We start from the raw sequence: 27,786 nt of genomic DNA on the forward strand, positions 1-27,786 counted from the left end.
AATGGCGCAGGCTCCGGGCGCTGGGCCCCGGCGGTAGGTCTCTGTGGCTCCTCCTCCCCCTCGGCGTGGCCCGGCCCGGTACCATGAGCAGCGGGTGAGTGGTGGGGCGTGAAGGCACCTGGGGCCGCGGCCGAGAAGCTGGCGCTTCGAGCCGGCCCCGGGCGGGGTCCCTAATGGCCGGGGAGGCCCCTCCTGGCCCGGGGAGCGTCTCCGGCCGCTGAGGAACACGAAGCGAGGGAACCTTCGATGAGGCCTTCCGCCTCCTCGCTCGCCGCCGGCTCTGGGGGAGCGGGACGGGCGGCGCGGCCCGGGCCGCGCTCTGCCTCGCCGGGGACAGGTGCGGCTCCGGGGCGCCCCGCCCGGCGTGTGGGCCGGAGGCTGGGGGGCGGACCGCTGCCGCAGGTGGGGGAGCGGGGCTGTCACCTTCCCGCTCCCGCGGCGGCCGCCGCCAAGCCCCCCCCGCCCGGCACCCCTGCCTGCGCCGCCCGGCACCGCGGAGACCTCGGCCGCGCCGGTGCGGGGACACCCCCAGGCCCACCGGCCGGCCTGCGGCTCGGCTGTCCGCAGTACCGGCGGTCTCCAGCGAGCGAGTTCTGGCAGTTTTGGCTTTTTCTGAAATGGTGACAGCAGCCACCGCTCAAAGCAAGCGTGTGCAACGGTAGATAAACGCAAGGAGAGTAGGAAAGGCTTTAGTGCTACCGAAAGGGAGGGTAACAAACTGGGTGTGAGGCCTGCTGGCAGATATTCCCAGGGTGTGACGGATTCCAGTGGGGAAAAAAGCGGGGGGGGGCCGGAATCTTCAGATGTTTGAAGATCAGATCCTGTATTAATTGCTTTGTTAAAAAGCCTTCACATTTTTTTTTTCCACTGTTGTGCAGGAGGAGTTTGGCGTATTGTTGAATGTAAACCTAAAATAAAGAAGTTCTGAATAGTGAGATCTGTTAAGGAGAGAGATCGGGAGGTCGTTTTAGAAACTTTTTGTTGCTGTTTCTGTAACGTGCAGTGCTTTGGAGCAAGGTTAAGTCAGTTTGCTTAAAAACAGCTTTCTTCCATCTCTTCTTGGAACTTGAATTTTGCTTTTCCCACTCTGTTTTTTTGTTCATTCTATTCTTTGGCTATAAGCGGGGAAGGAAAAAAAAAAAAAAGGATGTTTACTCATGTTTAGTAGAATTAAAGCATAACAGAAGGCAGGTTAGTGCCTCTTTGGCCTCGCTGATTGGAAAGAACAAGTTGTCGAGTCAAAAGTTGCACTATAAACAGACCACAATCAATAATAGAAGTGTATTTGAGGATAATAGAAAGTTGTGCGATCCCAAGCTATGTGAAATGTAGTCACAGACTATGCTCAGCCAAGTGGAGGTGAGGTTGGATACCCATGCCTCTGCTGAGTTTGGTGCTTGCGGGGTTTTCCAATATGTCTTTAGGTTTGAATTTAAAATTCTTGTTGCAGGTTTTTGAAGCTCTTTGGGTTGACCAATGAATAGAAAAAAATTTACTGTATTTTATGAGTAGTTTCTTAGACCTTGTGTAAAATATTAATATGGGAGCTTCAGTGTATTGGAACTTATTTCCTGTGTAATAAGTCTCAGATAATATCAATAATAAACTTTTCCAACATTATTATTATTTCTAGAGTGTTTGTAAGGAAAATCAACAGGTAAAAGCATCTTTTCATTAATAAAGGACAACTGCAGAAAGGACTAAAACACCGACAAGTAATATTACTTTATGGCAGCTTAACATATCTGTAAGTGGTACCTCCAGATGCGGGAAACTGGGTACTTGTTTATTTGACCTTTTTCTAGAAAATATTTTTTCCCAGAATGTGAATAAGGTTCAGTTATTAAACTCTTAGCCTAGTTCCACAAGGAGAGCTAACTCACACCTGGGTTCATCCTCAGTAAACTTAAGCGAACTCTGACTTGTGGTCATTTTTAGAGGTTCATTATGACTGCTTGTGCCAGTGGGCCACGTACAAATTCCATATGTAAGAGTAATAGGAAAATGAGCTTAAATTTTAGAAATAAGCTAACTTACCATAACCAGTGACTTGAATAGTGTTTGTCTTTACTGCAAATTTAATGAAATTCCTGTAATTTGTGTCCACACAGGAAACCTTAAACTGGTACAAATGGCCTGACAGGTATAGCACATTAAAAAATTGTGTCCTGCTGGCATATAAGACATACTTTTTATAGTGTTGCAGAAAAATTTTGCATTAACATACTCCTTAGAATCTTGACCTCTACTTTTTTTTTAAGAGAATTCAGTATTTAACACCTGATGAACTGTCAGGGCATAAATTACTAAAAAAGGAGATTTTTTTTTTTTTAAAAAAAAATCCTGTTTTGTGTTCAAAGGATGTGGAAGCCATCTAAAACAGAGACGGATTCTGTGACATTTGTCGGAGTTGAAAGGAAATTATGCCAAGCTTACAGAATCACTTCTATATCATAAGATATGCTAATTTATTTTTGTAGACAAATTACCCTTTTGGAAGTAAATTTGGAATAACCATCCTTGGAAGTTTCTCATGAGCATTTCAAATCTGATAATGACTAGTGAAATCAGTTGACCATTACTAGTTCCCTGTTGTATACCTATTTTGAATGGTTTCAAAGCATGAACTCCCCCTTCTTGGGGAGTAACAATTAACTAACTCTTTCATCTGAGTTTAATATTGTCATCCTTGAACTTGCACTTGATTTAATATGGGGTGGGGGAAAATCACAGGAACATCTGCAATGGCTAGTGTACATGGAATGCTACAGGAAAAAATAGCTGTTAAGAATTTGGGCAAAGAGTAGGACAGGAAGAATATTTGTTTTAAAGGGTATTGCTGATGACATAAGAAATCTAGCTATTTTACATTTGGTTTGCTGTCATGCAAAGTACTCCAGCCTGTGTTCTGTAAGAAATTAATGTTATGTTAATACATGTGTAGATTACATAACATGGGAAGAAAAGTTTGTCCCTCTGTGGGGGCTGTGCCCAGAACACAGGATGACGGGAGGGAGTGGCAGAGTTGTTAATACTTGCCTTTGATAGATATGCACTTGAAAGGCTTGTAGTGCTGACTTTCTTTGCTTGATTCTGGTATGACTTGAAGAGTTGTATTGCATCTGGGAGAGGTCAGAGTTAGAAAACAGCAGTAGAGCCATCACGAAAACTTTGCGCAGGTACTCTCTATTGACTGTGGGGACAAATGAGCTGACCTGCCAGGATATTCGGCTGCTGTTACTCTAGTCCTTCTGTTTCCTGAAAATTGAGGAGAGTAAAAGAGGCGGGGAGGAAGGAGGGTTGGTATCTGCCACAAGAAGTCACCAGTGGGACAGGGGAAATTGGTGGAATGTGAGCCTATTATCTTAATGAAATTGTGCATCTCTGTTCAGATTTGCAGTCCACTTTGTTACAGCTGTAAAACAGTATGGGCTTCTATGATGAAAGGCTGAGGCGGAGCTGAAGGGACTTGCATTCTGTCCTTAGTTTATTTTTTAAATTTTGTGAAGCAAAGGAGTTACATTGGCCTTAGTGAGATGGTGTAACGGATTGTTCTGAACAAGTACAACTATCTGTGCTCATCACAAGGGAATAGTCAAAAATTCAAGACGTTAAGGTATATGTTGTTTGATCCTGTACAAGTTAGTATCTAATGCCAGTTTAAAAATCCTCCAAGTGGGTGGTACTGTCTAATTAGCTATTCCTAGATGGTGATATCTGATAGCAGATAGGAAACGAAAGTTGTAAAAAGCCCTATAAAGTACCTTTCATCCTTTAGTATTCATCTTTTTAATTGCTGGCCAGCTAGCATTTTATCATGTGTTACTAAGCCTTTGGAAGCAGGTTTCTTGAGATGTGGACTAAGTTTATTATAGCAGTATTAGGTTTGGATGTACCAGATTCTTCTGCTTGCATTCTACTCTGTCTCTGGGCTACCTGGATTGTGTTTCTGTATTTAATAACTTTCAGTGTATTTCTTTTTTTATGAATTTGCACAGTCTACCCTGAAACCCATGTAAATGTTTGGGTCCACAACATCCTGTGGCAAAGTTAGTTTTGAACATGCTTTCAGCATCTTTTTACCCTTCATTCTTATGTTGCGCAAGACAGTGAACAATCTCTATGCGACTTCTCCAAGCCATTCATTTTGTAGGCCTTTGTCTCATTTTCCCTCTCTGCTATAAGCAGCCTCATTTCCAGACTGAAAAGGCTTGATCTATTCAGCTGTTGATTGTACAGTAGGTATTCCATACTTTTTTTTTTAACTTGCCTTTGTCTGAGCTCTTTTTTATTTTACTCAGAAGTCTTATGAGTTTTTTGGGTTTTGTTTTTTGAAGGGAAGAGGACTAAACCTGCACTCAGTATTTGAAATACAGGCACAAATTAGTTCTATACACTGTCACAGCAGTGTTCTTTTTATTTTTCTAGCTATTTATTGATCCGTACGGCACACTGAGCAATCCAAATGATCTAAAGTAAACTGTCATATATCCAGATGTTGTTGTGAGTGGCAGTTATTAGCTCGTAGCCTATGATTCTGTGTGGGAACCCAGAATTTCCTCATGCCTACAGACACAGAGACTTTGCTTTATATTAATCTGTAATCATTGCTTCTGCTTATTGTACATCACAGTCCTACTCTAGTTCTTCAGTTAGCCCTCATCTTCAGTGTCTGGTATAACTTTGTATTGTCAGTGGTCGTCATCATTTAATGCAGATTTTCTTCAGGATTCCTGTGGTGGCCGTCTTCAGCGTTGGAACTGCTTAGACAGTTTATGACTTTCTTAGCTCTCTCTCCCTATGCAAAAACTTTCCTTCTTATCACTTGGCCGCGTAGTTTCCTCAAGAGATTTAAGTGAGGGACTTCTGGAAGCTTTTTGGAATCTCAAGTAGATTCTATCATTTAGCTGTCCTTTATCTATATTGTACTACTTCATACTCTCAATGAATTCCATTAATTTTGCAGGGTAGGACTTGCCTTCACAAAAGCCAGGTTGAATCTTTCCCAGTATATTATTTGTTTGTCTCCACTAATTCTATTCTTGATTACATTGTTTACTAATTTGCACAACAGAGATGTCAGTCTGGATCTTCCTTGAGGCTAACTTTAAATACTGGCCATTTTTTCTGCATGTGATTTCATTAGGTGCTTTGTCATCTCTAAGGGAGAGGTTCTGCACCTTGGTTAACAACACAGCTGTTTCATTACTGTTTATATGTTCATTGCTGCTTCTGCATCATCAGAGACCCTCACAAAACAGGTTAAACTATGGAAACTTCTCTAAACTGTAGGACAGTGAACACAGACGTAAGGATTTTACTTTAGTTTTACTTCACTTCATCAGATGTTCCTTTAGATCTGATCATCTGTTGGCCTTTTGGGTTTCTGTTCCCAGTCTTTAAAGAAAGAATTGATAGTTTTGTTGTCTTTTCCGGTTTCAACTGGGAGGCTAGGGGCCATTATGTTCTTATATCAAATTTGTCCAAGTGTGTAATTCTCTTAATTTTTTCTCTTGGATACATTCAACTTTTTGTAGGGAACTTCCTTCCCTCCAAGATAATCTCTCTCCAGTTCAGATACCTCCAGTTCAGGTATTTTGAGATGTTATCTTAGGCTCTTTAGAGCCCAATATTAAATGCTAATATGCTAATTGAGTTTCCTTGGTAAGACATTTCTTTCTAGCCTTCTGATATTTTACACTTGTATTAAGTAAAAAGCATTCTAGTTGAACAGTGTTGGCTTATATGTTGGAGAACTGATTCTTGCTTACTGCTTAGAATGGCAAGTAAGGAGAGGTCACTTTTCTGCATGAAGAGTTGTAAGCTGTCAGTGTGTCATGGGAGTAGTTGCAAAAATGATTCTTCAGGAACAGAGATTATAGATTTTTTTAGCATTTGATGGGATGATTCTATGGGGTTTAGCTCTGGTGATTGCAGGTTGTCCTCTCTGTTCTTCTGGAGTTTATTGCTTTCCCTCAGCAACATTCTTAAATGGGGGATAAAAAAAAAAAAATCAAGATTTTTCCAAGTCCTCCTAAGTTTCTGCCTTCATCGTTAGCCTGGAGTTGTTTGGATTTTAGGGTTGTTGGGTTGGGCTTTTCTTCAAAAGTTCAGTTGTTTGCCTTTGTGTTGTGCTCCAAGTTCAAATTTTAATGTACTCAAAATATTTTGAGTCCAAATAATGGTTTTAACCAGTCTGATAAGTGGAGGAGAAGTTGCTTGTTGTGGTTTCTTCTAAACTTCAGGGAAAAAAAAAAAACTTTTTTACTATTTATTTATAAGCCTGGTGGCTGGAAGCCTTGGAAGTGTGGAGACCTCACAGGGTGACAACTGTTCTGTCACCATCCCATAGTATGCAGGAAGAGTCAAGTTAATGAATGAGTCTTAAGCCAGTCTTGTATCTGGAAAAGTATGGGCCACCAACTGTTAAAGGTCTTGCCCTAAATAATGCTGCCATTTGCAATGCTTGCTGAAGTTGTTGGTCTGAGGACTCCATGTTCCCATCTCACAGGGTAAGGGTTTCTGTCAGTAAATCTTCCTTTTTTTGAGAGAGAGATCTTAAATGAGATTCTTTAGTACCAATCCTGTTCTAAAGGAAACAAGCATTTGAAGACTTATTTTTTTTGCCTTCACTACTGTATTCTGCAATATGGAATTTAATATGCATTATGTGAAGAATACACCTTCTACTTTGTTTTGAAGCCTGCCACCTGTTTGTTTTGTTTGATGGCCCTTAGCTACTGCATTGAAAGATCTTCTGGGGCTAACAAGCTGTTTCCCATGTGGCTTTTTCATTGCTCAGTGTCTTAGTGTTTTAAATACTGAAGTTCTTAATGTGCAATAAATCTGCTACACAGAGGAAAAGCGATAGGACTGTTGGTAGTAAAGGTGAAGTGGAGAGATTGGGGCACTCATGCTGGAACCAGAGTTTTGCCATTTAGGGGAAGAACAGTAAAATTAGAGCAAGTGGTTGTTTTTTAAAAGTAAGGTAGGATGTCTTGCTAAAACACTTTAAGAATAGTGCTCCATGATGATGTAGTTTTTGAATCCAGTTTCAAGCAGTGGATTTTCTGAATCACTTACCAAAAAATGCAAAACCATATGTGCAACTGTCTCAATCTTGGTTTTGATTCTTGTAGAAGTATTTGCATACTTCAAGAGAAAGTACTTTAGACATTTTCTTATTAGTTAACTGGAGTAAAGATTTTTTTTAAATATGAAAAGAAGCCAAAGTTATATGCTGAGAAAAATGGGGGGCGGGTAGATTTTCCTATAAAGTAGGGGGAGATCTTTCACTTCTATCTTTTTAACCTTTGCTATTTTGATGAAGTTTGCTGCCTTCCTGAAAAACAGGGATTATTTTTATTTAGCTGCCTTTCCTCACTTAGAAACAGTTGTGGGACCAATTATTTTTGTCTAGGTGGCAGATGAAATTCATATTGTGAGGTGTGGAGGAAAGAGCCTCATAAGTTGCCTTATTCTTTACTTGAATTCTTGTCTGTATGGCACCCCTCAGTGCAGGTATACTAAGCTAGTCTGAAAACAAGATCTCTGCCTCTGTTTCATTGGGGGGGGGCTTTTTTTTGTTCCCATTCTTTGGAAAACTAAATAGAAATTTTGAAGTGCTCATCAGCATGTTACTAATGATAAGGCCTCCAGCTACGATTTGCTAAAGGATGATGTCTTGGATTATTTATATGATGGAACATCTTGCAAATTGTTGAACTTTTAACTGGTTTTGCCACCTGCATTTGAAGAAAGTTGGCTGGATGTTTAAGAAATGTAACTAAGTATCTTTCCCATGAAAACAGGGATTTGAGAGATTATGGCATCTGAAGCCCACAATGTTAGAAAACACAAAGTATTGCATATCGAAGGTCATCCCATTGATCTCCCCAGAAAAAGAATCTCTTCTTCCACTAAAAAGATCATGAAGGAGGTAAGCTGTTTGGTTGGTTTTTTTGTCCTGTGATGAAACTGAAGTAAACATTCAAACAAGTTCATAGTTCTGAGCAGTCTAAAACTAGAAGCACAGCACTATGGGGCATTTCATGTTTATGTGCAACAGAACTTTACCTTGAACAGCAAATTATATTATGAAAACTATGCGTTATTATAGGCACGGGCAGTGACTGCATAGATACATGCATCGTATTGTCCACGTGAGCAGTATGTACTGATACGGTTTTACTCATGCCTGCTTTTCTGCAGTCTAGCCAAGAACTGCTTCAGTAGAGGAATTCTATCATCAAAAAGCTCTATCTTGCTAAGAGAGCTACATGGCACAAGTGAGAGGTGGGGTAGGTGAAATACCTGCATTGAAATGGATCTGTCATCTTGTTATCGAACAGTTTGATCTGCCACATCGTCTAGTAACACATATACTTTCACTGGATTCTTGCTAGTCAGAAACATTTTCTCTTAACCCCTTACCTGTGTTACTGGCTGAAGAGTAAGGAAGTGGAGTACAGAGGAAGCACTAGGGAGGTAAATGCTGTAAGATCGCTTCACAGTGGTGAAGATGCCAGTATCCTCTGTGTCTGTTTGCTTATTGAAATTATGTATTAAAACCCACATGACTTTATGACTCTGTTACGAAAAAAGATCATAGCATTGTTTTGCTGATGTGCACAACATAGATGTTAATAGTAGTATGAATTTTCAAGTTGAAGTGCCTGCAGTATATGAGCATAGTACCTGTTTATATGAAAATACATATTTCTAACTTGAGCATCTTAGTGCTTTTTTATTTTTAATAATTTGTTTACTAATGAAAAAAAGTAGACCAGAATGTCACAATTCAACTAATCTTCGTTACAGGAAGCTCTAAAACATTGAAGACTACTGTACAAAAAAAAAGTCTTTAGAATTTCATCATCAAATTGTACTGCTTAATTTTCAAAGGTTTTGCTAATCTGTGTGGCACAACCTTGAATGAATTTTTTGATTCCTCTAGGATATCACTGTTCTGTTCAGCCTAATTGGTGTCAGGGTGCTAATCTGTTTCATGTGAATGAATTCAGGGTAATCAAGCTGGTGTTGTCTACAGCAATCTTGATTTATTTTTTGTTGTTGTGCTTTGGTGGGGAAATGTTCTGCTGTCATCCTTCCCAATACTAGCATCTGCTGTATCATGGTCCTTTAAATGTGTGTGAGACAAGTTATGCAATTTTGCCATCAGATTCCAGTAGGCCTTTTAGGTTAGTCACAGTTTCTAGTTTGCTAGTAACTAAAGAATCTGTCTCTGAGGTCACAATCCCGCCTCTAGCCAAAGATACCCTGGGCCTGCAGCTGACCGTGGTGGACAGCTGTGGCAAAGCTAGTCCATCTATAGGTCACTGTGAAATACTTGAAGATTATAGAAGGTTAACGTAGCTGTGCTTTAGTTGCAGAATAAGAAGAGTATGTGGAAGGGAGGGAATCTGTGGTAAACTGAGGCCGCAGTAAACCAGGACTTCTTTTTGAAAAACTTTGGGAGTGTTTGAGCCTTTTTAGTAATACAGCTTTTTTCTTCTCTATTCCCTTTCTCCCAGGGTAAGAAATCTCCAAAACAGCTGGCTTCATACACAAACAGGTAGGAGGGCTGTGCTGTGTAGAGTCTGAGCTTCAAGTGAGAGGGAGGCAGGGAGGAGGAAGCAGTTTAAATCTATTACAACACCCAAGCAGACACAAATGGAAAATAGGTCTTAATTTTGCTGACATACTTGGTTCTTGTGTCCACTTCCATAATAATGAGTCTCTGCGTTAATAAAAATAGGAGAAAAATATTGGTGGTAGCTCTTACTTCTGTTAAGCCCAATGTAATGAAGGTATATCTTGGGGATAAAATGCTTTAAGTAACCTGCAAGTTGACTGCAGAATTCGTAATATATTTTAACTTAGTAACACAAAGTATTGCTTAGGTTTAGTGCAACCTTCACTAAAATACTGCTTTATTATTGCAGAATAACAGTTGGAAAAACAGTGACCAGTCCCCTCTCTCTTTTCAAAGTAGTATATTGTAAAAGAAAAGTTCATTGTTATACTCCAAAGCCTTGTTACAGAAAGAAACAGTTCCCTAAATCTGGGGGCTGTGACATGGCAAATAAAGAAAATGAACTGGCTTGTGCAGGGAATCTGCCAGCAAAACTGCACGACAGTCGTACACACTTGCTGAATTCTAGCGACTCTGGCTCATCTCAAACAGAAGGCCCCTCATCCAAATATAGTGGATTTTTTTCAGAGGTAAGTAGAGTTTAAAGAAACTTTAGTTTAAAGTAAAAGTGTTCCTGGTAGTTTGTTTATGTGGTTAGCTGTGGAAGTTTTCAAAAAGATTAATTTTCTTAGCATATAGATTGGCTCAGGTCTTGTGATTTACAGTCTGTATCTGTCAGTTCATGGTGATACAGTTGTCAACAGTAGTAGTCCTGCCAGTTTTTCCCATGTTTGTGTCAGCACAGAAGCTCAGATCTGCCAGGCTAGTCTGGGTTAAAATTGTACCAGCATCAAAGGAAAATGTTGTTTTGACCTGGGTAGGTTTTATGATCTGGCATGACGCATGGCCACGTGCATGTTTATGGAAGTGTGAAAGTTAGTGTACAGATGGGAATAAGCTGGTGAGGATAGGACCATTTTCAATATTGGTATCAGCTTAGTGTGTATGAAACTAACTTAAGTGTTTGTATAAGGCTCTCTTTCTTAAGATTGCTTGAGGACATCCAGTGAATGCTTGCAGGGCTTCTGAAACCGACCGAAAGGTCAGATATTTAAATGAAACAGGTTTTCTGACAATGAAGGCTGTTTAAGTCCCTTAATGTTGAACTTTCCATTTCTGTCACCATAGATGTTTGTTACCTTTTGAGGCCTGCAGGTGTTTAAAGTGAGGTATGGCAGGGAAGATAAAATTGAAGACTATCACCATGCTGTCTTTTCATGGTACTGTGAGTGTGGGCTGCCATGAAGAGAGAGCCTTGAGAGTCCAGTAGGCTGGAGGTACAAGTCTGTGGCACTCTTGCACTCCATTGAATTTGATGGCATTAAGGAAGGGGCAGCAGAATAGCTAGAATAAAGAAACAAAGACTAGGAAAGATTCATCCTCTAAGAAACTCAAGGCCAGATCACTGGCCACAGATGACTGTTTAACTGGTTTGAGAGATGTGCGTGGCTCTTCAGATTTCATTCCAGTCCGAGGTCTATTTTAATAAAATACCTAAACTTCTTTCTGAGAACAAGTTTTTTTTCAGAAAGGAACCTTTTGTCAAAGTTCAGAATAATACATATAATTACTTGTGTCTAAATTGTTTCAAAATTAATAAGCATCTAAGTAAAAAGTTCTCAGTGTTGGTGAGAATTATAGGTTGATGCTCATGAATGCTCTATTTAATTATTAGATACCTCTCTTTAGGTGTCTACCGACAAAATAGTAAAAGTAGTCTTAATCTATTTGTGCGCCATTCTAAGGGAAATTTGCGTTTTTAAGGCCATTGTTAGCTAAATTTCTAAAACAAACTCATACGGGTAGAAAAGTATATTTTCATATACTAGATTATTAGAGCAGCTTATTGTGTTGTTGCTGGCTACTTGTGGTAAACTTTTGTATTTTCAAAAATATACAGGTTTCTCAGGACCATGAAACTATGGCTCAAGTTCTTTTCAGCAGGAATCTGAGGCTGAACGTAGCTTTAACCTTTTGGAGAAGGAGAAGTATAAGTGAACTGGTAGCCTACTTAGTGAGGTAAACTGAGTGTCTCTTCTTTTATATTCTTAAAGTGGTAGCAATCCCAAATATGCTGCAGTATTTTTAGGGATTCCTTAAATGTTGTAACTTTGTTATTCTTTAAATTGTAATGGAAGCATATACTTCAACCTATGCTCTACTAGTAACATTTCTGATTTTATTCTTAATGTTTCTAGGATACAGGATCTTGGAGTAGTAGTAGACTGCCTTCCTGTGCTTACAAACAGGTACAAACAAAAATAAGTGGGGGATAAGAATCTGTTAAAACCACGCTTAAGTTCAAGCACTTCTGAAACATCTTGTTTTTTAAGTTTACAGGAAGAAAAACCATATATTTCAGTTGGCTGCTGTGTAGATCTTTTGCCTTTAGTGAAATCGCTGCTTAAAAGCAAATATGAAGAGTAAGTATCAGTTTTGGATGTCTTCAAAACACTATTACTTCCTGGCTATGCAGTGCCCTAGAAATTAATGGTGTTTAGTCCTCTGACTCTTGTTCCCTCTGCCCCTTCTCCCAGCCCTGCCTTTCTTGGGGAACACATACCTGAAGCGGAGCTTTCCTGTGAACCTTTCTCCTTTAACAAACCAGTGGTGCAGAAACTTTTTTCTGCAAGGTTAAGGACCTGGGGCGGGGAGGGGGACCGGCTTTGCCCTTATGCAGATTTAGTTATCGTAAACAGTAAAACAGAATAGCACTGAGGTTTTAGTATGCTTTATAACATGAAATCAAGGCAAAGTTTTCAGGCAAAATACCTGAAGAATTTCTACTTTTTTGACAAGAGCTTCACTTTATCACTTCGAAATTGAAAACATAAGCAAGTATTTAAACTTGCCAATTTGTCTAGATTTTTCTTGTTCCAGAATAGAAAATGTGTTGCTTTCTAAGTTGCTTACAAATTTGTCTTGACACTTTAGCTGACCTGTAGATATTGGAAGGGGGGAAAAAAAGCATAATGTGTAAAATATGTTGTTACAGATATGTGATAGTTGGTTTAAACTGGCTTCAGGCTGTCATTAAAAGATGGTGGTCAGAACTATCTGCACATACAGAAAAGGCAGAGGATGGGTGAGTACGGTGTTGGGAAATATTTAGATGTGTTTCTGTAGCTTATTCCATCTCAATCTGTTTTAATTTTGGTCAGTAGGAGCACACCTTATCTACAAAAGAAACAAATATAATTTGAAAGTAAAAGCTTAAAAGTACTTAAAAGAAGTTCTGTTCTTAAAACACAGGTGGTGTTTGGAAACTTACATTAAGGATTGTCATATTTTTGGGTTTTTTTTTTTTACTGGAGTTGTAATACATGTAGAACATAGTCATATTCTGTGATTCTGTGATATCGGGTTCCATAAATGATGTACAAGTTGTATCAAAATTTTCACAGAATCACAGAATGTTAGGGATTGGAAGGGACCTCGAAAGATCATCTAGTCCAATCCCCCTGCCGGAGCAGGATTGCCTAGACCATATCACACAGGAACGCGTCCAGGCGGATTTTGAATGTCTCCAGAGAAGGAGACTCCACAACCTCTCTGGGCAGCCTGTTCCAGTGATCAGTCACCCTCACCGTAAAGAAGTTTTTCCTCATATTTATGTGGAACCTCCTGTGTTCCAGCTTGCACCCATTGCCCCTTGTCCTGTCAAGGGATGGCACTGAGAAGAGCCTGGCTCCACCCTTATGACACTTGCCCTTTACATATTTATAAACATTAATGAGGTCACCCCTCAGTCTCCTCTTCTCTAAGCTAAAGAGACCCAGCTCCCTCAGCCTCTCCTCATAAGGGAGATGTTCCACCCCCTTAATCATCTTCGTGGCTCTGCCCTGGACTCTCTCTAGCAGTTCCCTGTCCTTCTTGAACTGAGGGGCCCAGAACTGGACCCAATATTCCAGATGCGGCCTCACCAGGGCAGAGTAGAGGGGGAGGAGAACCTCTCGTGACCTGCTAACCACACCCCTTCTAATACACCCCAGGATGCCATTGGCCTTCTTGGCCACAAGGGCACACTGCTGGCTCATGGTCATCCTGCTGTCCACTAGGACCCCCAGGTCCCTTTCCCCTACGCTGGTCTCCAACAGGTCTGTCCCCAACTTGTACTCATACATGGGGTTGTTCTTGCCCAGATGCAGGACTCTACACTTGCCCTTGTTATATTTCATTAAATTTCTCCCCGCCCAACTCTCCAGCCTGTCCAGGTCTCTCTGAATGGCTGCGCAGCCTTCCGGTGCGTCAGCCACTCCTCCCAGTTTGGTGTCATCAGCGAACTTGCTGACAGTGCACTCTATTCCCTCATCCAAGTCATTAATGAATATATTGAATAGAACTGGTCCCAGAACCGACCCTTGAGGGACTCCGCTAGACACAGGCCTCCAGCTGGACTCTGTCCCATTGATCACTACTCTCTGGCTTCTTTCCTTCAGCCAGTTCACAATCCACCTCACTACCCGATCATCCAGACCACACTTCCTCAGTTTAGCTGCGAGGATGCTGTGGGGAGACCGTGTCAAACGCTTTACTGAAATCGAGATAGACCACATCCACAGCTTTACCATCATCTATCCACCGGGTTACGTCCTCATAAAAGGCTATCAAGTTGGTTGAGCATGACTTCCCCTTGGTGAAGCCATGCTGAGTGCCCCTAATGATCCCGCTATCCTTGATGTGCCTAGAGACAGCACCAAGGACAAGTTGTTCCATCACCTTTCCGGGGATGGAGGTGAGGCTGACCGGTCTGTAGTTACCCAGGTCCTTCTTCTTGCCCTTTTTGAAGACTGGAGTGACATTCGCTTTCCTCCAGTCCTCAGGCACCTCTCCTGTTGCCCACGACTTAGCAGAGATGATGGAGAGTGGCCTAGCAATGACTTCCGCCAGCTCCCTCAGCACCCGCGGGTGCATCCCATCAGGGCCCATGGATTTATGGACGTCCAGATTGCTTAATTGGTCCCTGACCCAGCCCTCATCAACCAAGACAGATTCCTCCTCTATCCGGACTTCTTCTGGAGCCTCAGGGGTCCGGGGCTCCTCAGGACAGCCTCCAGCAGTATAGACAGAGGCAAAGAAGGCATTCAGTAACTCCGCTTTCTTTTTATCCTCTGTCTCCAGGGCCCCCACCTCATTCATCAGTGGGCCTACATTGCCTCTAGTGTTGGCTTTACCTGCAATGTATTTCAAGAAGCCCTTTCTGTTGTCCTTGACCTCTCTTGCAAGGTTTAATTCCAAGGAGGCCTTAGCTTTCCTAGTTGCTTCCCTACATCCTCTGACAACAGACTTATATTCCTCCCAAGTGGCCAGCCCCTCCTTCCATGATCTGTACACCCTCTTCTTCCACTTGAGTTTGCCCAGCAGATCCCTGTTTAACCATGCAGGTCTCCTGGTACCCTTCCTTGACTTCCTACTTGTTGGGATGCTCTGATCTTGAGCTCGGAAGAAGCAGTCCTTGAATGCTAACCAACTATCTTGGGCCCCCTTACCTTCTAGTACCCTGTCCCATGGGATTTCCCCTAGCAATTGCTTGAAAAGGCCAAAGTTGGCCCTACTGAAGTCCAGGGTTGTAATTCTGCTAGCTATTCTGTTCCTGCCACATGAGATCCTGAACTCTACCATCTCATGGTCACTACAACCAAGGTTGCCCGCAACCTTCACTGCTTCAACCAGACCCTCCTTGTTAGTGAGGATAAGATCCAGCAGCGCTCCTCTCCTAGTTGGCTCATCCACCATTTGCATCAGAAAGTTATCGTCAATGCACTGGAGGAACCTCCTGGACTGAGGATGGCTGGCTGAGTAGGCCTCCCAGCAAATATCAGGGTAGTTGAAATCCCCCACAACAACCAGACCCTGTAATTGCGAGACTGCTCTCAGCTGCCTGTAGAAGGCCTCATCACCCTCCTCATCCTGATCCGGTGGCCTGTAATAGACACCCACAACAGTATCACCCCTGCCAGCCTGCCCCTTAATTCGCACCCACAAACTCTCAACTCGCTCCTGATCCGCCCCTGGACAGAACTCAATACATTCTAGCTGCTCACTCACATAAAGAGCAACTCCACCACCTCTCCTTAGTGGCCTGTCTTTCCTGAACAGGACATAGCCATCCATGATCACATTCCAGTCATGCAAGGTGTCCCACCAAGTCTCTGTAATTGCCACTAGATCATAGCCCCCCAACCAAACATGTATTTCTAACTCCTCTTGTTTATTCCCCATGCTGCGTGCATTGGTGCACAGGCATTTCAGGGAGCGAGCTGAGCACACCGATTTCACCCCAGGGGGATGGGAGGCCTCCTGGTCTACCTCAACACTAGAGCGTTGCCCCAGTGGTGCAAGCCCAGCTACTACCCCATCCCCCTTTGAATCTAGTTTAAAGCTCTCCGAATGAGCCCTGCTAATTCCTGTCCCAGAACCCTTTTGCCCTTACGACATAAACCTTTCCCCTGTATTACGGTCACGCCTGTTGTCTTATAAAACCAGCCATTATCAAAGAACCCAAAGCCCTGCCTGTAGCACCAGTCTCGTAGCCAGGCATTTAGAGAGAATTTTTCTGATATTGTGGCAATACCTCTCACAGACTAAGTCAATATGCAGCATTAATCCTATGTTTCAGTCAAAGAGTCTACTGAAATGTAGTATATGTGTTATAAAGTGTTCATTCTTTTTCAGCAATATTCATATTTTAAAACAACAATTAAGTGGATTATGGGAACAGGAGAATCATCTTACTCTGGTTCCAGGATATACTGGTAATATAGCTAAGGTAATCTATTTCCAGTTGCGTTTAGTGGTGAACATAGTTGTATCACTTGCAGTATTCCTCTCATTTGATGTTATTTACACTAAACTATTGATGGATAGAAAAACCTTTATTTTCCACTAACGCTCAAGTACACTGCACAGTTTTTACAGAAGTCTGGAGTGAATTCCCTATGCTAATAGTAGTGTAGTTTAGAATGTGGAGAGCAGAAGAGAGTCTCCATCTGAAGTGAATTCCTGTTTGTCTTTCTTTGGTACATTGTGGTATCAGTAATATAATGAGGGTGTCTGGTAAATGCATGATTTGCTGCTCATGACCTATAAACATGATGATTTGCTGCTCATCTCTATAAACAAGGCTTTCTGAGATTGGGCACCAAGAGTTACACTGAGTAAGAAACCTCTCCACATGGAGGGACCTGATGAAGGTAGACAGTGAGAAAGGACTTAAAGCAGACAACTGGTTACATGCAGGATTTTAATGAACTTGAACTTGGAGATTGCATGCTTTACTTACATCTGAAGAAGTTTTGTGGAATCTGTAATTCTATTGCTATAGAATTTGTCACTTTGATGTATCAAACAAATAAGTTATTTCTTGTTCTTCTGGGACTGCTGTGCACCTCTGACTTCAATTTTGATGTCTCTGCAAGGATAATTACAAACTTATTGCAGAGTTTCAGTCAGCAGGGATGGAGAAGAACTGAGTTCTAACTCCCAACTGGTAGAGAAATGGGAGCTTGTAATATTGACTGCCTTGTTCTTCTGTTAGATCGGCATAGCAGTTATAGCCAGTGTCAGTTTGTTTCCCTAGGATTCAGGTTCCCTTTCTGTCATTTGCCTACTTAATATATATCAGGATAGATTGTGACCAAGGCCACCTGAACAAGTTGGGCGCAAAAGGAGTAGTACAAGAACGTTGGAGGGATGGGGTGAAGGAATATCACTCTTAATAAACATGTTTCAAATACATGATCTCATGATGATGACTTTCACTCCTGTGCATGCAGGGAGCAGAGGAAAAACAGAGTAAATTGGTGGCTTTGGAAACTAATCCCACTGTTCTTGCAGGCTTTAGTACATAAAGAAATGCCATTGAAAGCATTAATTGAAAGTAATCTTGAAGATAACTTTTTCTGAAATTTGGCCTAAACATAATTATTCTTGTGTTATGGTCCTGATAGGTTACCATGCCTCAAACGTACAGTCGATGCTGCAGCTATCAGTAATGTGACAAACACTTTCCCCCTTTTTTTTTTTTCCTTCTAGGATGTAAACGCTTATTTATTACAGCTACACTGACATGACTGGGAAACTCTGCTTATGTGGTGAAACAATCCCCTAAAGTATACCTGAAATATGTACTATTTCTGAAAGCCTTTTGAGAAATACTGGCAGAAGAGAACTGACCTGTCAAGCTGTTTAATGAAACCACTAACAAAATCCTAACAATCTACTTCACATTGAAGTGGAAAAATGTCTAGTAGGAGCAACTTTTACTTCAGTGAGGTGAAAGTGCACTATGAAAACTGTATGCCTTTGCTGCGTTTGGGATTCACTCAGTTACTAGATATTCCTTTAAATGCTACTGTATTTTACTACAACATCGCATAAAAGAAGATGGATTATATTGTCCTGAAGATAAGACAGCAGAACCAGTTATAAGGAACCAACAAAAGCAATCAGCATTAAGAGCTTTTAAATGTTTCTTTCACAAGAGAACTCCAAAATGTACAACTATCTTCCAATTGCATTAAAAAAACCTTTGGAATATTCAATTACTTCTATGTTTTAATCAAATTATTAAAGACAGTTTTTGTTTGCACTATTGAAAAACTATACAGCAAAGATGCCTTAATTACTAGTGTTTCAAAAAGACAATGTGTTAAGATGCAAATAGCTACTATGTTCAGATTGTGATGAAAAACTACAAAAATCAGGGTTTCACATTGTGTAGTTAATGAAACATTGCACATATACAAAGATTCATGTATGAAAAATATTATAAATACCTGAAGTTAAGCTTGGATAAACAGTTATTGCAAATGTCAGCAGAATGGTGAATTGATGTCTAACAAATGTTTTTATATTCTATGTGGATTTCTAACACAGTAATCTTGTTCTGTATCATTTAAACTACATGCAAATAAGTAAATATATTAAATGTATCTACTGTTTTTTCTTTTCAAGTTCATAAAAAAAATTTCTAGAATAATCTCTTCTACAGTACTTTTTATCATAGATATTTATGTCTGTTGTTTGAAATGTTTACAGCCAGATAAGGCCATGTTATTCAAATCGCACCCTTTTTATACTACCTCCTTTAAGAAACTGACAAAGAGTTTTTTGCAAAATTAATCGAGTTCTAGCCTGATCAATGATGGCAAGTTCGTACCAACAACAGCATTGAAAATACAGCTATAAACTCTTTTACTCTCCTATTGCTATCCTGTACTATTTTAATTTAAAAGCTATAGCATAATAGCTCTGAGGGTGTTTTGATTTTAGGCTTGCTATTGCCTTTTTTTATTTTGTGATTAGGAAGCATGCTTTTCCAATTAAAACTTATGAAGTGCCAGCTGTTCACTTAAAACATAAATATACATGCACAGCATGTATCACCGAGTAGTCCCTTAAAAAGCTAAGTCCTTACAAGGGTTGTTTTCATAGCTAGCATTAAGTATATGCACTTTTATTGATATGCAGGAGAAAACTCTCTTGATAGCCCCAAGTGGTTTTTGTTTTACAGATGAAATAAATTAATTTTAAACTCTTGTAGTGGTCAACAGCTTTAGGCCTCCTGTTGCTTCATTTTGTATTTAATTTACATATTATTTCTGACTTCTCTAGGCCAACTAGAAATCTGTCATCAGAAGTTGGTGCTTTTGGTTATTTCAATATTCTTTAAACCACCAAAGGTTTTGTGCTTCCCAGGGCAGTCAGCTACAGGGAAGAGTTTCTGGGACATCCCAAAACTGAGAACTCTCTGGGACAATCTCAAAACAGGCACTTAGCCAAATTCTTTTTTTCTAGAATTGTTGTATACCATTAGAGATATTTCACACTTGAGAGTTTGAGATAGAACTTACTACTTTTCAAATGTTCTTGCTGTCAATTAAAAATTTAAAGGAACTACAGTATGATGACACTTTTGTATTACTTTTCTGTTGAGCACTTAAATGTAAAAGTAACATAAAGATCAGTTTCATAATTTGGGTAGCAATTGCTGAAACTCCTAGGTTATTCCTCAATGAGACTACTGTAAAGGTGATGGAAACTCGGATCTTATTTTCTCCTGTGTTTTTAATAGACAAAATGAAGTAACTCATGGCCGTTTATTTCTGATAATACAAGAAGTAATTATTGTAATTGATTAAAATGAAATACTCTAGTATTCAAAAATCCAGCTTGACTGTAGATGTAAATAGATGGATTTATAATGAATTCTGCATGTGGCCATGGACTTACCAAATTGTAACTGTGGATGGTGCTTTTCTTCTAGTGGCAAGGCAAGATTGACTTGAGGATCGTTATTGAGAAATACCTAATAAAATAATGCATTATTTTTAACTGCCAAAAGTTGTATTTTGACAGCATCAGTAATACAGTATTAAACACTAAGTCATTAGTATCTGTGCCTTATTTTAAAAGAATTTTTTTACTGTTTTCAGGCAGCTACTAGACTGTAAGAACAGGATTCTGGTGTGTCTCCATTATGAAATTATTTTTCTGTCATGATCTTAAAGAACTTGTTTAAACTATTCACACTGACATTCAGGCTCAGCTTGTTGTAGGCTCTATAGTTCTCAAATGGCTAGGAATCAGTTTTGCTGTAATAGAATGTATACATATGGTATCTGCTCAAAGGTGACACGAGTAAAATGTCTTAATAGCTGTGTAACTCCATGAAATCCATGCAGTTGTCTCAGTGAATCTAAGAATTAAGTTTATGAACAATCCTGTGCATAAATACTAATCTTTATTGTGATACTTTCTGAAAATGCTGTTTCTAGTATGTGTCAAAAGATCCAGGCAGAATTAATCCTTTATCCTGTATGTTCTTGTGATGCAGAAGCATGTATGTACTTGAGGATGAAGGATGCCTCCACAAAGCTGTTCTTCATGTTACACCACTTGAATTGAAATTAATGTCTTTGAAAAACAGTAGGTCTTCTGCCTCAATGTTCCCTGAGAGTATTTGAGACTGTTTTGCTGAAAAAGTTTTTATTTGAAGCATGAACTAGGACTTACCCATCCTTAAACTGAAAGTAAAGAAGCCTTCTGGCAAGCGGCCTCTTTCTGCAGAGCTAAAAAGACCAATATTCTGTTAATGTAAGAATCAAAGTTTAGGTATTGCTGATAGCTTGCTGCAGAGTGGAGACAGAAAAAGCTGCCCCATTAATTAGGCAAGTACAAAAAAGCTAGTATGCCTTAATGATTATGTATAGCTCCATTTTGAAGGGGTTACACCTGTTGCTTAGTAATGAGTACTCTACAGTGTATCATACAGGTACTGCAGTTTGAGGCTACTTAATAGTGCTTACAAATTGTTACTGGTATTAAAAAAAAATATCAGCCCTCCAGGAACTTACTTTTTGCAGTGAGATATAATTAAAATTATCTTTCCCTTTTTGTAGGCTGCCTTATTGTTATCAGAGGCACTTTTAACACTTGGGATGCAGGAGGGATGGGAGAATAGGAAAGGACAAAAAGTACTCATGCCCTATGTTGAGCGATATCAGCCCCATTGCGTAATACAATATGTATCTTAAAGCAGGCTGCATTTTCATTTTCTGGTATCTGAAGTAGGCAAGTTTGGAGTTACAGGTCTTTGTGTTTTGCATTGAAGAGAGAACAGTTTTGAAGATGGATGCTACAGTGCTGATTTGTGGTGGTGTTTTGTTTTGTTTTTTTTTCTTGAAAGGATGGACATTTGTGTGTGTAGAAACTTGACAGTATCTTGTGCAAAGCTTATATTTTGAAACTAGCAAGTGGTTGCTTTTGCCAGTTCATCTTGCCAGATCTTCCAGTTTTACAGAAGACTGAATGTCTGTCTTAGTGTGGAGATTTGAAGCTGTATTTTGTGCCCAGTTTTCCGTTACAAAGGGAAACGGGTGGTTCATAGTCAACTATTTCAGAATACAAAACCATGCAAATCTTGCTACTGGTGTGAAGTTATTCCAACTTTTGTACAATGCAAATTCTTTAGCATATGAAAGCAGTTGGTTCTTATGTGAGGAACTTTATCTTGAACTGATGCTGCATTAGAGGAGGAAAAAAAAAATGAAGCCATTTTTAATAGCCTTGGTAAAAGCCAGACAGTGTAGTTTAATTTTTGTCTTCAGTCTGCCTTCCTACACACAGTAATCATTGTAGGCTACAGATAAAGATTCACTGAGAGCATAGATTGAGCATGCTTGTGTTGTTAGTGCTTGTATTATACTTCTTTAAACAATTTATGTTTATTCCATATTAGTTAAATGGCTTGGTTTATGTCTTAGGATGAGACTAAATGCAAGTACTTATTTTCTCCCCACACGTTCATTCTTCAGCACTTAATGATGTTATTTCTTCCTCTTCTCGTTTAAATGTTCTGTGAGTGTCTATTGTTAGAAGTGGGGAGGGGAGGATGAAAATTCTAGGTAAAACAGTGCTAGCTATTTAACACGATTCATTTTGAAGCAATTGTGAAAATTTTCCCTCTTTAAAACTTTTCACACAAATTTTGTTAATACTTACTAACCGAAGCGGGCACTCATGGCTGCAAGTTTGAGTTTGCACTTGGTTGAAAAAAATAAAGTATCTTTACTCTAAATAACCATAGCTGCAGTATTTTTTTTCCATTGAGTACGAAGCTGAACTTGCTAACCTGCCATATGGGAGGCAGGAGGTGTAGTGCTGTCCCTTAACGGGTTAGAATAGAAATCATCACACAGACTTCCAACTGTTGCAGACCTAGAGTATTTTTGCTTCCATACTGACTAGAGTTTTGTAGTGTATCTCTATGTAGTTTGTAGCTGCTGATCACACTGCTATAAAATGAGATCTGCTACTTTCAGGTTGAATGGGGTATGTAGTTTCCGATTCATACAGATCACTGCTTCAATTCAGTTGGTCATTACTTGGAGCACTATAGTGTAGATGATCAAAGAACTATTGGGGTCTTGAACATCTGTACTTTGCTGTAACAAAACGATGCCACATTCATGTTTTCCACCCTTTTTTTTTTCCTCCTTATTGCTTAATTTCAGTGTTTAAAGCTGTTTGAATTCCCTTTGGGAAATGATAGCTGCCAAGACGTGATAAAAATGCTTTTACAAATATACTTGTGACTTGCTTTAATAAACCTCTGTGAATAACAGTGTTCTGTGAATTTGGGAAGGAGGCTGTTTTCTATAGGCATATGCTTGAAAGAAACACAGCTAGTGGATTTTACTGAGATTGCAACCATTTTCTTGATTTTTTTGGTTTTTTTTTTGTTTTAGGATAAGCACTGTGTATTGTGAAACAACTAAAACAAATCTAAATATCAAGATAATGTTACATTCCAAGGCTGCCTGCTGTTGTGGGTGTAAGTGTTGGAATACACATGCACCCTAACATCATACTTTAAAGGGACCTGCAGACAGTTTCAAATAGCTTTTGTAATTTATGTTGAAGGCTCTTTTTCAAGTTGTATTTAATTTACTGAGCTTCCTTTTCAAAAAGTCTGAATTATGTTTGTATCTTGCAGTTGCCACTTTCACTCTTGTTTCAGATATTCCATGGATTTAAAGACTTAGTACAGTAAGTATTCCAGCTTCAGAAAAATAGCTGGTCTTTTTGTCTTTTGTGACAACAGGCTTTCGTTACACCTCTCTTTTGCACGAGACAAACTTGTTTTCTGCAAGAGTTAAATCACTTTTAGAGACACTATTTCACAGGAGGATTGCCATATCCAAGAAACTTGTGGCATGTTTGGTTCCAAATAGAGAAGTCGCACAAATACAGTCAGCTGTTAGGAGAATGCATATTTCATTACTGTCAAGTTGTCTTATCACATGTGAATCAGCTGTGCTATAATCTACTTTGTCTAGATAAAAGTGGAATGATGGATTATTGGGGAGTTGAAGTCTTAACAACTCTTGGCTGTAAGAAACCAAAAATGCAATTTCCATGCTGATGAAACTGCTACAATAAATGCAGAAAGGAACTATTTGTTGTGTGTTTGGTTTGGAGAGCAGAAATCTCTTCTATGTCTGTACATTGTCTTGGAGCTAAAAGGTGTAGACATTTATATGTGTTTGTTTAAAATAACATTAAGTTTCTGACTGAAAAGGAAAAAAACCCTTGCTGCATTAGTTTGTTTCTGGATGACTGTGCCACCCCATGTTCCAGATGCAGAAAAAAGTAAATAAAATTATAAAAATATAATTAACCATCATTGTACAAGTAGTGGTAAAACTTTATTTTCAACATTGTAAGGTTCTGGCTATTACGAGTGAGGCAGTAAAGCAAAGCAGGACTAAAGAATAACTGGCAGGTTCTGGTCTCTGCCTTGTGTTCTGCTTGACTTTTTTAAATCAACCAAAATGAGTGATGATAGACAGAAGCATTAATTCTGGAGTAATTCTATGCCAACAGCCAGCATCAGCATAAGAATACGATGGGTAGCTGTCTGTGAAGTGAACCCTGCCCACCAGAGCAACTGTCTTCTGAAATAAATTTTCTTAAGAACCACCTTTCGGTAACTTTAAAACTGTGAATTTGGTGGGTTTTTTTTGAAAGATGCTACAGTTGGGTGCTTTCTGCTAGAAGGAGGAGAGAGGGAATTCTGAAGATTAAGATTTCTAGATCTCCTGCTATTTGGATGATGGGGTAGTGCTGCAAGGGGTCCCTTTAAACATATTTACTGCCCTCTGAGTGGTGCCATCAATAATCATTAAAGGGGGCTCAGGGCTTGAACACAAGCAAACTCTCATCAGGACTGTGGCTAACGTGTGCCCCCCTGGTTGCCTGTTGATGTAGGGAATTGACTTGTAAAAAATTAAAACTAGGTTTGTTTTAGATATGGTACAAAACTCCCCATCACCTGAGAAGGATGCCTGTGATAACTGGAGATTCAGGTTTGATGATATAGGAACTCTTTCCAGTCCTGCGTGCCTAACTCCACAACAGTGAGGCACTTTGCGAAGGAAGGCTGGAGACTTAGTGCTTGCAAAGCAGTCACGTTTCCACCCAGTTGCTGCTTTCCCACCCCTCTGATGTGTTGGAGCACATCTGCTTGGCTGAGTTCCCAGCTCCACATCAACCTTGGTACTTATCCAAGTGAGAATAAAATGCCTTCATATTTGGCACACCTCACTTCCCAGGTGATGTCTTGTATCTCAAGTCTTCCAGGTTCTCACTACAAACCAAACTCAGCTTAATGCCAACAAACTGAAAACTTGGAGGCTTATACCTCAGATGAATAACACATCTGTGGATGCTACCACTTTGTTTACCCCTTAGGTTTAACACTAGAGAAGCAGAATGATGCATACTAATGTAATGGCTATTTCAGTTACCAGGTTTAAGATGAAGCTGTTGTATTAGGAGTGTTTGTGTGTATGTATATAAATGGTTTTTAAACATAAATATTCTACCAGGTATTAATTAAAATGCCCACAGTTCACAACATTTACAAATGGTGGGCTGGTGACTAGTTAGGGAGAAATCCTGCTGCTTAGAGGTGAGTGGTTTGGTTTGGTGTGGTTTTGTTCCTATTATTCACCCATATTGCTGCCCCCTCTGAGTACAGGGCTTTCAATTTGTTGGTGCCTCCTTGAATTCTGATTTTTGCAAGCTTATGCCTTTTAGGCTTTTGTGACCCCACAGAAAATGATCAGGGAGTTGGGCAGAGTGAGGACATATCTTGTTCACACAATGCTGTGTAAGCACATCTAAGCACTCATTGCTGTGCAGAAGTATCATTTTTACACTTCCTTCTGCAATCCAGAACATCTGTGCTTCTATTGGTGGCACATCCCTTAACATCTGTAAAGGGATTCTTTCCATGTTGTAATACTTGATTCAAAAAGCAGTATTAGTTGCTTTCCAGCTGAACAGAGAAGCTTGCTACTAAAGCTAAAAACAAACAAAAAAAGAGGGTGGAAAAAAAGAAAAAAAAAAAAAAAACAAAACCAAAACACCAAAAAAAAACCCAAAACAAAACAAACAAACAAAAAAAACACAAAACCCCATCCAACCTGAAAAACTAGAATTTGCTTGTCTCCAGCATAAAGCAGTGTTGTGGCCAGATGACAACAACTGCTGCTACCCATTTTTCACTAAAAGGGGACATAAGGATACCTCTCTGAACGAGGAGTCTCTGACATTACAGATTGCAGGTGTTTTTAGCATTAATGCATTATGATTTAGCTGTTTACTTTCTAGATTGTCTGACTATTTGGTACATGACCTCAGCCACCTTACTCTGAAGGGCTGTAAATAGGAGAACGCCCTTGGAGCTGTCTTCACAACTGGCAGCTTGCTAACATCAGCCTTTACCTTGGGGACTAGCGAGGTGTATTTCAGCATATCTCTATGCAGGCTTTGGCGTACATACTTATGATACGTGCTTCCTCATTTAATAGTTCTCTGTGAGCTCTGGAAAGTGAGAATTTAGCCTCTGGTGCCTCACTCAAGTCTAGTTTGGACGAAACAGTTCTCATACCAAGAATTCTGCTTATGTGAAACGAACTGCAAGACCCTCTCTCTTCCTCCATAAACTCGCCAAATCTAAACCCTGATTGTCATAGGCTTCTATATTGAGAAATCTGTTTATCCACTGTTCTTGGTATCCTCATTAACGCTTTTTTTTTTTCTGACAAAATGGATTGGTCTGTGGTTCCTTTGTAGTACTTGATTATCATTGACCCTATGCTATTTTTCATACCTTATAGAGCAGGTTCTGTCCATTAGCTGTGAGGTATATTTTCAAGATACTTGTGCCCACATGTTTCCTGGTGTTCAGCATAACTGTCAGATTTGTCAGGCATTTATTTGAAGTTGTCTTTTGGCCAGGAAATGTATTCAGAACTTGAACTGATTTTAATGGTCTGAAATAATATCTTCACAGGTGTTTAGGAGCATTGCACTTTTTGATAAAACTGTCATTTGCTGTGGCTTTGCAGCAGTATAATTGAATTTTACTATCTCAACAATGAGAGACTTGAGTGAAAGAATGAATTTGAGTCAGATGGCTCCAGCCCTACCTTTTGCTCCCACATCCAGCGGTGAGATAAAAGGAAGATAAGCAGTAATTACTGCTTTAGGGCATATTTGAACCCAGCTTCAACCACAGCTACTGTCTCATATATATATCGCTTTTTCTCCTCATGTCACCACCAGCCATCAGTCATGTGGAGCTGTGGCATGTGTGGAGCAGCTGCAGCACTGCTCCCTGGTCTGCTGCTCCATGTGAGCTTCAGACACAGCATCACCTCTGCTAAGAAAGTAGGAGACCCTTTTGCTGAGCCCTCAGTAGGTTTCTTTCCTAGCAGAACTACCCTTAGAAGATGTTCCAAACTCCTATCTAAAGTTGTGTCCATGATTCAGTTATAAAAGCACCTGTTTTTCTTTCCTATATGTGCCTCTTCTAGGTCAAGATGCCACTGTGTGCTTTGTAAGCCAGGAGAATCTTCTCATTTTAAATGCACAAGCTCAGACTTTTTAATCTCTCCATGTTTTGTCTGCCACAGAGACTGTCCAACCGGATAACTGGCTGTGTAAAAGCCTGCAGTGGGACTTGCTGATCATGCACCTGAGCTGGAGCTCGCTGTGGCCTTGCTGAAGAATGCTTCTATTCCGGATACCTCCGCTGCAGCCATTAAAAGGTCCAGTTGCTTTTTCACCAAGCATCACACTATTTTACGGAGAAAGGGATATCATGTATAATAAGATTATCAGTTTCAGAGATGAGCAGGTTGGTGGTTTTTAGTTAGTTGTGTGGTTTGGTTTGTTGGGTTTTTTTCCTTCTTTCCTAATCAGGTATTACCTGGGCCCTCAGTTTGTTCATGTGTATTTTTGTTAAAAGCTTATGCACTTTATTTCTTCTCCCCTTCACCACCCCCACATCCCAACTCTTGCATGAATACAAAGTAGCCCCAGCAGTTACTTGATTTTGCTTCTTCTTTCTAATACTTCTTATATTGACATGTCAATATCTAAAAGCACACCTTTACCCTTCCAATAAGTAATTCTACACTAGACACCAGGGTCTCTGTCACCTGGAGTAAACACCACTTTTAAGATGCTTTGCTGAATTCTTCAGGTTTGCAGGAGACAGTAAAAGCTTATAAATGAAA

At 40.0% G+C, this 27,786-nt stretch overlaps 1 protein-coding gene across 2 annotated transcripts; it reads left to right on the plus strand.

Moving 5' to 3' along the window:
* Positions 1-27,786, plus strand: KATNBL1 (katanin regulatory subunit B1 like 1). Of its 2 annotated transcripts, XM_068399553.1 has the most exons (10): positions 1-94; positions 7,812-7,939; positions 9,534-9,574; positions 9,945-10,224; positions 11,595-11,713; positions 11,893-11,943; positions 12,028-12,117; positions 12,690-12,779; positions 16,370-16,463; positions 17,729-22,277. In XM_068399553.1, the coding sequence occupies exons 2-10, from the start codon at positions 7,826-7,828 to the stop codon at positions 17,759-17,761; spliced, it is 912 nt and encodes a 303-aa protein (XP_068255654.1). In that variant the 5' UTR covers positions 1-94; positions 7,812-7,825; the 3' UTR covers positions 17,762-22,277. The 2 variants fall into 2 exon arrangements, with proteins under 2 accessions (XP_068255654.1, XP_068255655.1); XM_068399554.1 differs by lacking the exons at positions 16,370-16,463; positions 17,729-22,277 and adding an exon at positions 27,181-27,786.

The sequence above is a fragment of the Nyctibius grandis genome, chromosome 4 (assembly GCF_013368605.1).
Source record: "Nyctibius grandis isolate bNycGra1 chromosome 4, bNycGra1.pri, whole genome shotgun sequence".
NCBI lineage: Eukaryota > Metazoa > Chordata > Aves > Nyctibiiformes > Nyctibiidae > Nyctibius > Nyctibius grandis.